The sequence below is a fragment of the Takifugu rubripes genome, chromosome 4 (genome assembly GCF_901000725.2).
Source record: "Takifugu rubripes chromosome 4, fTakRub1.2, whole genome shotgun sequence".
NCBI classification, from domain to species: domain Eukaryota; kingdom Metazoa; phylum Chordata; class Actinopteri; order Tetraodontiformes; family Tetraodontidae; genus Takifugu; species Takifugu rubripes.
Genome location: NC_042288.1, coordinates 1,449,518 through 1,460,800, shown reverse-complemented (window position 1 = coordinate 1,460,800; position 11,283 = coordinate 1,449,518). Strand labels below are relative to the sequence as shown.

At 48.0% G+C, this 11,283-nt stretch overlaps 1 protein-coding gene and 1 long non-coding RNA gene across 6 annotated transcripts in view; both read right to left on the bottom strand.

Annotated features, from left to right (window-relative positions):
- LOC115249712 (uncharacterized) overlaps positions 1-9,645 on the bottom strand; it is a 12,999-nt gene extending 3,354 nt beyond the window's left edge. The window contains exons 1-6 of the long non-coding RNA XR_003888394.1: positions 9,162-9,645; positions 8,941-9,038; positions 5,664-5,844; positions 4,711-4,849; positions 2,981-3,125; positions 1,608-1,696 (exon numbers count right to left, since the gene is read on the bottom strand). This is a non-coding gene — a long non-coding RNA (uncharacterized lncRNA). The remainder of the gene's footprint in view (positions 1-1,607; positions 1,697-2,980; positions 3,126-4,710; positions 4,850-5,663; positions 5,845-8,940; positions 9,039-9,161) is intronic.
- Positions 9,646-9,772: 127 nt separating this feature from the next.
- Positions 9,773-11,283, bottom strand: part of cfap46 (cilia and flagella associated protein 46) — a 37,331-nt gene continuing 35,820 nt past the window's right edge. For all 5 annotated transcript variants that reach the window (XM_029835749.1, XM_029835748.1, XM_029835751.1 and 2 more), the window contains exons 58-61: positions 10,996-11,077; positions 10,738-10,874; positions 10,440-10,532; positions 9,773-10,288 (exon numbers count right to left, since the gene is read on the bottom strand). In XM_029835749.1, the coding sequence (XP_029691609.1) occupies positions 10,179-10,288; positions 10,440-10,532; positions 10,738-10,874; positions 10,996-11,077 (422 nt within the window). In that variant the 3' untranslated portion in view covers positions 9,773-10,178. The remainder of the gene's footprint in view (positions 10,289-10,439; positions 10,533-10,737; positions 10,875-10,995; positions 11,078-11,283) is intronic.

The following is an 11,283-nucleotide window of genomic DNA, read 5'->3' as shown; positions in this document are numbered from 1 at the left end:
GAGGACGAGCCAAATGTCAGTGGGCGACACCACGCACGCTCCAACCATGGCAGGGGCCCGAGGCCTGGTCCTACCAAGACCCAGGTTCAGAGTCTTCACATGGCCTGGACTGTCTGTCTGTCCATCCATTCATCCATTCATCCACCCATCCATCCACCCATCCACCCATCCATCCACCCATCCACCCACCCATCCATCCACCCATCCATCCACCCATCCATCCATCCACCCATCCATCCACCCTCCATCCATCCATCCATCCATCCACCCCCATCCATCCACCATCCACCCATCCATCCACCCATCCACATCCACCCATCCCTCCACCATCCCACCACCCATCCATCCATCCACTCCATCCACTCATCCATCCACCATCCCACATCCACACCCATCCACCTCCATCCATCCATCCACTCACCATCCACTCATCCATCCAAACCCATCCATCCATCCATCCATCACCCATCCATCTCCATCCCACCCCCATCCATCACCATCCATCCCTCCATCATCCATCCTCACTCACCCATCCATCCATCCCACTCACCCATCCATCCACTCATCCACCCACCCATCCATCCATCCATCCCTCACCCATCCATCCTCCACCCATCCATCCATCCATCATCACCCATCCATCCACATCCATCATCCATCCATCCATCCACCCATCCATCATCCATCATCCATCCATCCATCCATCCATCCACTCACCCATCCATCCACTCACCCATCCTCCATCCATCCATCCACTCACCCATCCATCCATCCATCATCCATCCATCCATCCATCATCCATCCATCCATCCATCCATCCATCATCCATCCATCCACTCACCCATCCATCCATCCATCCACTCACCCATCCATCCATCCATCCACCATCCACTCACCCATCCATCCATCCACTCATCCATCCAACCACCCATCCATCCATCCATCCATCCATCCATCCATCCATCCATCCATCCATGATTCCTTAGTGGCTGGTTTAAAGGATGTACATCAAACTCTATGTGACATTCTGCCAACATGTATAGAGTCAAAAATCTTCCACATAAATATTTCAGCATCCCAGTTCAATAGGGGGCCAAATGTAAACTTCTGGTCCTCTCTCAGGGTTTCTTCCTGTGGTCTTCTCATGGTGGTAGTTTTCAGTATTTGGGAAGCCCTATCGAGTGGAACGGCTGGCATCGCTGGCTTCTGGACCCACTCCCCCCCAACAATCTGCCCACAACCGCCCAAAGGACAGCAGAGACGGTGCGGAGGCAGCCATCAGGCTGGAGGCGAATCCCACCAGACAGCCCAACGTCTGATCTCTCAAGACAAACTGACTGAACTCCATCTGCTGAGAGCATCACAAAGGTTCAGCTAGAGGGAAAAAGGCTCTTCAGAGGTGGGTAAGAGCAGAGGGGGCTCTGTTTTATACCAACAGAGACGTGTGCAAACACTGTCGGAACCTTTAATGGTGAACTGTTGGCCATCCCATCTGCCAGGGGAACCGACCACTATGGTCATAGCCGCTAGCACCAACAAAGTTCTGGGCCCCCTGTATCACGCGTCGGTGTGCAGCTTTGTGGTGGTGGAATTTTCAGTCTACTCACAGAGGTGTAACAAGGACGCGGGATCTCTGGACAGGGATCCCTGGATGATCGAGTACAGGACCGGAGAGAAGAGACATTAATGGAAACACCTGAAACAAGAGCGGAGGCAGCATCACAGTAACAGGGAGGGACTACTTTGCACGACGTAAGAACAAAAATGCACTTGGGAACAGTTGTTGGTGGGAACAGCCTCACCACAAACACGCGTGTGACTAATTTGAACAAAATTATACTAATTGTGAGGTTAATGGTAACCTCCAGGGCAGCTAAAGACTTTGACTAATGACTTCCTGTAAGGATTGATGATTATTATGATGAATATTTGTGTCAGGCACACACACACACACACACACACAGCCCAGCTTAAAGCTGCTCGTTTGTGGTTCTCATCAAAACCAGCATTAGCCTGCGCTAGCGTTAGATTCATAATTCTACTCGGTCTCAGTAAAGAAACTAACCCCCCCCCCACTAAATCCATGAGGGTGGCACCATCATGGCACCATCATGGGCTGTGGGTGACGGCCTGCCTTCGTCTTGCCTCGGGCTCATCGGGGAAACTCCAGTTTGAGAGCAGTTAGCGCCCCTGACTTGAGCTAAATCATTCATCTCTCTGTCCTCCTCATTTTGAGTCATCTGACTCAAAAAAGGAGGTCATGTGAGGATCTACAGGATATACTCGAAGGCCCAGAACCTTTCAATTAACTCAAGACAAGTTAATCCAATCATGTTCCCAATTACTGTGGAAATGAAACTCCAAATCAATTCCGGTCTCTGCTACGTTCTCCTCTAAGGCCTCTGCTCTGAAAATCTCCCTGAACATCGCATGAAATCAAACTAATTAATCTCCGTCTTCTGCAATTCAAACATCTCAACGCTAAACTGGATCCTGGCGACCCGTCGGCCAGAGACTTAAACATTTACCGTGTGCATGGTGGAGGTTCAAAGATCAGAACAACACGGGGAGGAGTGATTGCGTGTAAGCCCACAGCATGTTTTATAGGTGCAGCTGGGGCTCATTGACAAAGAACATTCTAAAAATATATTCTGAATGATATATCTCAGAGGTACTGCGGCCATCCCAGCAGCACCTCTGACAGCAGAGCTAATAAATACTCATGGGATGTGCTCGGCATTCCTGCTGCTCCTTGAACACGTACATGCCGTGTCCCATACGTGAGTTTCCTGTGCACTCAGACAGGGAACGCATCCATAACACATGAGGTATTATGTGTATATACTGTTCCTGTGCGGAAAGTAAATCCCACCAAGGTGCATTTGTGAAGATGACAACGGGATGAGATTCAGGAATGAAGGTGAGGCGCTATCGCCGTTTCCTCCCGGCCCACACTGGGACCACAAATCCACGTCTTCACCTCTCATGAGGACCTGCGGCTACCAATCTGCAGCGCTGATTTGGAGATCTATGAGGTGGGAGCCAGCCTGGCCACGCTGATGCTTCTGTGAATGGTTCCCCTCCACAGCTGGATTCACCCGCTGGCCGTCTCCTGCACAAACACACTGTCACGCTTCTGTCAACACAGCTACAGAGCAGCACTCGTTCCCCCCAGTCCTTTAGCTGGGATGTTAGCTGTAGCAATAACTAGCAGCACGTAGCGATATTAGCTGTAGCAATAACTAGCAGCACGTAGCGATATTAGCTGTAGCAATAACTAGCAGCACGTAGCGATATTAGCTGTAGCAATAACTAGCAGCACCTAGCGATATTAGCTGTAGCAATAACTAGCAGCACGTAGCGATATTAGCTGTAGCAATAACTAGCAGCACGTAGCGATATTAGCTGTAGCAATAACTAGCAGCACCTAGCGATATTAGCTGTAGCAATAACTAGCAGCACGTAGCGATATTAGCTGTAGCAATAACTAGCAGCACGTAGCGATATTAGCTGTAGCAATAACTAGCAGCACGTAGCGATATTAGCTGTAGCAATAACTAGCAGCACGTAGCGATATTAGCTGTAGCAATAACTAGCAGCACGTAGCGATATTAGCTGTAGCAATAACTAGCAGCACCTAGCGATATTAGCTGTAGCAATAACTAGCAGCACCTAGCGATATTAGCTGTAGCAATAACTAGCAGCACGTAGCGATATTAGCTGTAGCAATAACTAGCAGCACGTAGCGATATTAGCTGTAGCAATAACTAGCAGCACGTAGCGCCTCATGACAGCAGCCTAATTGCTCTGAGCACTGCTGCTAACTAATGCTGCTCTGAGATCTCTTGTGTGAATGTTGAGTAAAGTACATATATGTCAGACAACAGTATTAATATCTGAATTATGTGAGTGTAATTGGGTCCGATGTCCCGACAGCTGCAGCTCTTCCGTCTACCTCCCTCCTGATGCTCTCGCCCAGAGTCTCAGCACCTTCAAATGACCGAGAACTTCTCTGTCCGCCCTGGTTGTCGGAACCTCCTGCAGATGTCGGATGTGGACAGATGCTCCCCGAGGCCTCCATATGTGTCACTGCTCACTCATGCTCACCGCAGACACACATTTTATATCTCGGTCATTAAAATGTATTTAAACCCCGGCTGCCTGCTGATATTCCATGTACGCTCGCTCCTCTTTCAGGTCAGTGTTGATGGAGGTCAGATGGTCAGCTGCCACGTAACCATCCTCCTTGACCCACATTTTTACCCATCTTATGAAATTTGCCCCCGGAATTGTCACGTTTTCGTGCCGTCTTCCATCACATGTTTACTTCATTTAGGAGCATTCATGAGTACGTTGACTGGGATGAGTTCAGTCCTGATGCGTTCTCCCAGGAGATGATAAGAATCATGATAAATGGCTCATCCAGGAATTGTGATGCATTACTTGGGGTCTGAAGTGTTTTAGTGCTTCTGTAATATCCGCTGACATAATCCACATCCTCTCTACATCTACTTCTACGTCTTCCAAGCGTCATCCTGCTCCTCTCAGTCCACCCACACTTTATTAAAATGTATGCCGTTCAGGAGTGCCATCCAGAGACGGGCAGGGTGATCCTGGGGAGGAATGTTGAAGCCTCTCTGACGGCTGGAACCTGCATTTAAAAGCCCCAGAGGGGGGCCAGGAGTGCAGCTCACTGCCCGAGGGACAAACCTCCTTCCGCAGAGTGTCAGCCGCAATCCGTCAGTGTGCTGCTCCCCTGTCGTGACTGACATGCTTCTGGTTTATCAGTGTTACTGAGCCGCCTGCCTCGTCACCATCACGCCCTCCTCGTTCTAAATCCCTCCTACATCTGCACACACAAGTAGAAACAATGACAAGAAAAGACTGTTTTTAACCCAGATTTGATTATTGTGTTCATGCAGAACCATGGATGTGGCTACAAGGTCAAGGTAGGCGAGTTCAGTTTAGTCTGGATCATGTTTCCCCAGACTGAAAGGTCTTCCCTGTGTCAGCAATGCACATGTTTATGACAGCAGAACACAATGGACCTCGCAAATATATTCAGTCTAGAACAATGTGACACAAGAGAAGGTCTGGGTCACGGATGCTAACAGTATGCTGACTGAATTTATACTAATAGCATGTGTATATTTGATGGATATAAGCAGCCAAGTAAATTAGCAACAATATGGGTCTAATGCACTTTCTGCCTTATATTTGAAAATGTGAGCTTTTTTTTTTTTCTTACCCTGCTTAATTTGGCGGTGAGGGAATAAGGAAATATCTCAAAACACATCATGGGTGTCCTAGAAAAGTCTGTCTGAAGGGCCAGTTAGCTCGCAGATGTCATCTATGCCATTTAGCTTAATAAAAAGTGGGACACTTACTCCATATGTGAACATGCAAAGTTGAGCGAAAGGTCAGAGTGGTGGGAGCGGGGAGGGAACCAGCCCCGGACGACTTTTGGAAGCTGGAATACAGCTGCTTTAAATGACCTCATTTTATAAATCTAAAACTATGACGGAAGAGAAAAGGCAGAGAAGGAGGAGGCAGACATGAGCGGAGGGCTCCAGGGGTTTGTTGAGGGAAGTGTCAACGTAAACCGGCTCAGGCTGATTCTCTGGTCAGTGCACTGACTGATGAGGTTCACATGATATACTCACAATCAAAACTGTAATGTCAAGACTCTCGCAAGCCGACTGTCTGACAGCCTCCCCGTCTGCCACTGTAGGGGGTCTGCCCTTTTCTCTGAAGCAAGGGTCACGATGGAGGCTTCATCTCTGTAGGAGCGCACGTCTGACCACCACTGTTTCCTGGAGGAGCAGCGTCTGAATCCGGCGTTGGCTGTCGAGGTAGGACAAGAGGGAACGTCGCAGAATGACAAACATGACACTGAAGGCACCTTCCATCATCCCGGGATGAAGGTTTAGCTTCAATCAACAGACTGATTGGATGAAAAGCAGAATAATGCAGCTGATAAGGGGAGCCAATAAAAGCAAGTTAACAAAGGGAGAACACTGAACAGACACTGGCAGCTCGCGCTAAACCCAATTCTTCTTCTCGGCTCGGCAGCTAATAGAAGGCTGGGAGATTTGCCATTTGGATCCACCCTCTCAATTAGTGTTGCGGCTCGTGGAGTAAGAGTAAGAGCAGAAGCAGTCAGTCAGAAGGCTACAAAATGGAGGGAGTAAGGAGAGAGGCTCATCTGAAACGGCACGTGTGATTATCATTATATTTCCAAAGATTAGGCAATCAGTCAGACGTGGCACGCCGTAACGAGCGTGACCCTGAGAGATGATAACAGCAGAGTTAGCAGAGACCTCCCGGCTGCTGCGCTCGGATCCATTCCCATTTTGTCTGCTGCAATTATTCCCGTCACATGGATTCAGGGGTCTTTAGGCCGTGTCATGTGATGGAAACGCTTCTATGTGAGCCTTCATCTCTTGAGCAGACAGCAGTGAGGTCAAGAGTTGCTTCTCATATACGAGCATCTTAATGCCCTGGAACAGGAGGCGGGCTGCCTCTGACAGACCTCCATTAGCCATACACAGCAAAGCAGGTCTGCAAACTGTAATTCCAGCTCCATGTGACCGAGGTGCCACAGTTTAGACCCTGAAACGTCATGGTTATTATTTGACGGCGAGGAGGGAAATTGATTTTTATCCCAGATCGATGCGCGCCGGAGCTTCGGCCAACATGCTCTTTTCTGCTGCTCGATGGGCATCGACTGGAAGAAAAACAATAACACGCTGTTGCAAAGCAATATCTTTGGCAAACGCCACTAATCGGGAGGTTGGAAAGTGCCGATGACGACCTCCCACCTTCACTTATAGTGCATTCAGTGACTACGTTTGTCCAAACACTATGGCGCCACTGTGAGACGTATGTGTCCTAAACTAGCGGATACAAGAGCAACTCAGGAGGTCCTTGTTCCCCCACCATGAGAACAAGGTCTGGACTTTTGTGCCTGAACAGACGACTTCACCAGGTGAAGTAGCAGGCGAGGGGTAGATGAGTTCCAACAAGATGGCCCAAGTCAGAGGGAGCAGATCCGGCTGTTCACCCAGTAGGCGAACAGAAGGGACTTGACCTTAATGCAGGCAGCTACAGGCAGCCTGTGGAGCTCCAGCGGCAGCAGGGTGACGAGGAGCCACATTCCGGACCATCTGAAGCAGCTTCACCACACACATGGGTCCAGAAAAGTGTTGTGATGAATGGATGGTTGGCCAGGAAAAGCAAGAGCCCGGTTCTACCAAGGCTGAGTGAGAGGGGCTGGTCCTGCATCCATGCAGATGGTGGAACAAGTGGTCGTCATCTGCATGGTGGTATGAAAGAACTTTGTGAGTGGATAATTGGCTCCAGTAAGCTTGTGCAAAGACCAGCAGCATCGGCAGCAAACCCCGGTGGAAGATTAATCATGTGATCATATTCATATGTAGAAAATGTGGTGAAACCAACGTTTGCCTTTAGAAAAGGTTGAAACAGCATGTTTGTTTACAAAGGTAGAAGTTGGGTCCAACATCTGGGCATCACAGATGAGCCAGATGTCTGTTCCAGAGATCCCCTCCTCATAGTCCTGTTTTTAACCAACGTGGGTAAAAAGGACTGGTAAAATGTCGGAAATATCGGCCTTAAAGAAACGGGTTCGACACCGAGATGTAGAAATCCATCTGTAAAGGAGTCCCAATTCAAGAGTTTTCCTAAAGACTTGGACATGTGGAAATGTTTCTCAAACTGATCATTTAGAGTCCCGAAACCATTCTAAACATGCACACACAAGCTAAGTGGACACAATCGGGGCGGGACAGACAATCGGACCAATGGAAAACACCAGGAAAGGACCAAGTTCCCTGACGTTTGGGCAGAGAAAGACTACAAAATCAAACAGGACATCACATGACAACAGAGGCTCAGGACGGAACCTTGGACAGGACAAACTTCAGGACTAGTTACTCCGAACCTGTCCAAAGTTGGAAGTGTTGTTTAACTACCAGACAGGGGACAAACTAGCAAGAATCACCACCACCGTCCTTCCCTACTGATATATTTTCCTGTAAATAATATGGCGATCTCGAAGACTCCCGAAGCCCCCCCCCCCCGTGATTCCAGAATATAGACACTCTAACGTAATGATTTCTAATTTATTCATGCACATTTATAAGATGATAATTGCTCTGTAATTGGGTTTGGTTTTGCCGCTTTGCCTGAAATGGGGTTCATTTTTAAAACCCAACCCCTTGAGGATATGGGTCCTCAGAGCGAGCCAGGCTCACCTGCACCTTTACCTCCATGCGTAGCCAGGTCGGGGGTTCCAGGATCTAGAAACAGTGTCTGTTTGTGAAACACATCAGACCCTCTAAAACAGGTTTCAGGGAGATTTGTACAGCTCTCTGACACCTATTTGCTTCCGTTTATGACCTGACACCGCGCACATCGACGTGCACGTCGATACTCATCTTCTTCCCCTGCAGCAGCCGTGACATGAAGGATCACTCACGCTGTACACAAACACTAACCACGAGAAGGAACTAGGGGAAAAAGAGTTTTCAGCATTGTGCGTTTGCACAGCTGCACGGTGCTGAAGGCAGATAATATGGGTGCACTCTGTACGTGCACGTGAGACGTCTGCGGTTGGTTCACAGGGAATTTGCTGACAACAGCAAAGGCGGCGTGATTTCCAGGGTTAATGTGGGAATGCAGCCATGACACGTGCAGGGTTCCTCAGCAGGTAGCGGCCCAGCACAGAGCTCCAAAGGCAAACACAGCCCGATGGGCTTCTGATGAAAAACGCAATTTAGATGCAGAACAGATTCAGTTTGAAAGAGAGAGCCGTGGAAATGTCAGACCTTCTCCAGACCGTATTGTTTCAGACAGCCGGAGAAATGAGAAGAGGGGAGAGAAACAAGAGCAAAAATGGCAGCTAGGTGAGAGGGAACGAACCGAGGAGACACAGTCCCAGTCAGCGGGAGGAAGTGCTACACCTGCGCTCTTCACCATTTGACCTTTCCTGGCGGTCCTCCTCCTGAGAGATCGCACATCTGCAGACAAAAAGAAAAGGTGAGGAACAGTCCAAGATGGAAATAATTCCCACACAAATGCTCGTTACCCAGCAGGAAATATTGATGGTAAGATCCACACGTGTGGACACGCTGATTTCCTACTGGATCAACTGAAGACCATCCCTCTCTGGCGTGCTGCCGGACTGCTGATGAGACCCTGAGCTGGTTCTTGTGCTGCCTAGATGATTTTTCCAGTTACGTCTCACTGGTCGGGGGGCAACCGCAGCTACCTGGGATATTTCACTCTTTATAAGAAATTCATTTTTAGAAACAAAATGATGAGAAACAGAAGTCACCTGGGCCTCAAAATCTACAAATATTGATAATAAATGTGAGCCTCTGCGCCCTCTGGTGGTGGGTTCTGTTAACTAAAACCTTTTTATTTCCTGGACCGTCATTAGCGATGTTTTCTTTGATTTGGTTGTGCGATTCCGTGACGTTGGTGAAATGAGGCGCATCTCTGATTCAGGTTACCCACAAGCGCTGCCGCTGCAGCTCTAATCTCATGATCGGTGTCTGATGAGGAACCTGGAACAACATTTCAACTGTGGCAGCAGAAAGCCTGAACCCAAAAGAACACGTAGCAGACATAATCTTCCTCCCAGCTCCCCAAAAAACAACTCAAACATAATATCCTGTGAAAGCTAAATGTGCCAGACGGCTTTCACACAGAACATCAGCACAAATCCTCTCTTGAGCCGTGAGCTTCATTTTCTCTGCTAATTTTAGAATTTATTTAATTACAACATGAGGGGGGGTTTAAAACCTCTCCCCCACCAGACTACAGGGAAGGGTTTCTGGAGCTTCCAGTGAAAAAAGACAATTAAAGCAGACAATTTTGCTCATTTAAAAACAGCAAAACACTGAAAGAATAACAAGTCCAAATTTATTTAGAATATCTGTACTTTCAGCTGTACAGACTTGCCAGATTAAAACTACCAACGCAACAGGTGGCCATTTTTAAGACAGTTTATATTTTAAGTGGTACAAATTCTAATTTAGTTCCTGTGTTTTGCTGAAGAAATTCCCACTCGCATATAATATTACAGAAAAGAAAGACAGTCCGAAGCCCGATTTTACAGAAAAGCTGGAGAAATATGGAAAATATAGGGTGTTCTATCAAACGGATAGATTAGGGAGTCCGTAAAGAACGCAGTTGAAGGCTGATGACTTGAAAGCTGTTTCAGGGAGGCCGTCATCTTCCTTTGAATCAGTGATCGGCACTTCATCTGTGGAAGAGAGAAATTACAGTAAACATGAGGACAGCTGACAGTTACGCACACACACAGAGAAGTGTGTGTGTGTGTGTGTGTGGACGAGTCCTGCATCCAAACGTGAAGCATTCCAGGTAAATGAGACAGTAAAGGGGATTTACGGTACCAAATGTAGGCTTGTGATGTGGAGCGTCAGAGGCGGTTCCTCTCCTCAGCGTGTGGACACTCTGGCCACAGGTGTGTCGGGCCCTCAGCAGATCTGCAGCACATGAGGACATGTCCTCATAAGTGCATGTAAAGACAACACCGCGGTTTTGGTCAGTAAAGGTTACAAATGCTCCCAAAAGGTATGACAATCTGAGGCACAGCCGAGGCGCTTCAGCCTCCAGAATCATCGTTCTGCTGTATTGACTTTATTAAACACACATCCAGCGTTGTGGAACTCCTGTGTGGGGGGCACCTACAGTCTAAAACACTGTCCACACACTGGGTCCTCTCTGGAAGACTGCTGGGCCACTGGTGAAGGACAACACAACCAACACCGCACAGACTCAGCAGCAGAGCTGTTTCTGAGGGTCTCTTCGGGACTGCAGGTGTATCGCTGACAAAGAAAACAAGGAAAACGTCTTTTTGTGTCACCAATCAAGGAGCAAGAGGAAGCAGAAATCAGCAAAGGTTAAGGAAATTCCCTCAGCAGAAACAAGAAGGCGTTTATTTCTCACCTGGCGCCCTCGGTGAAGGCTGACGGGCAGCGGATCCTGCTGGGGTTGGGCATTAAATCAAAGAGCAGAGCCACACGACACTCTGGGGGACAGAGAACAAAACAAACCTGGTCAATAGCAAAACAGACAATTACTAAAGATGCAACTATTTATAACAAGAATAACGAGATAAAAGTTCCCAACCACAAATAATAATACACAATACACCACTACTAGGACTAAGTTCAACTCTTTAGTTCATGGTTTGGTTGATCAAAGGTATAAAGGCTTAATAATAAAACCTTTCTC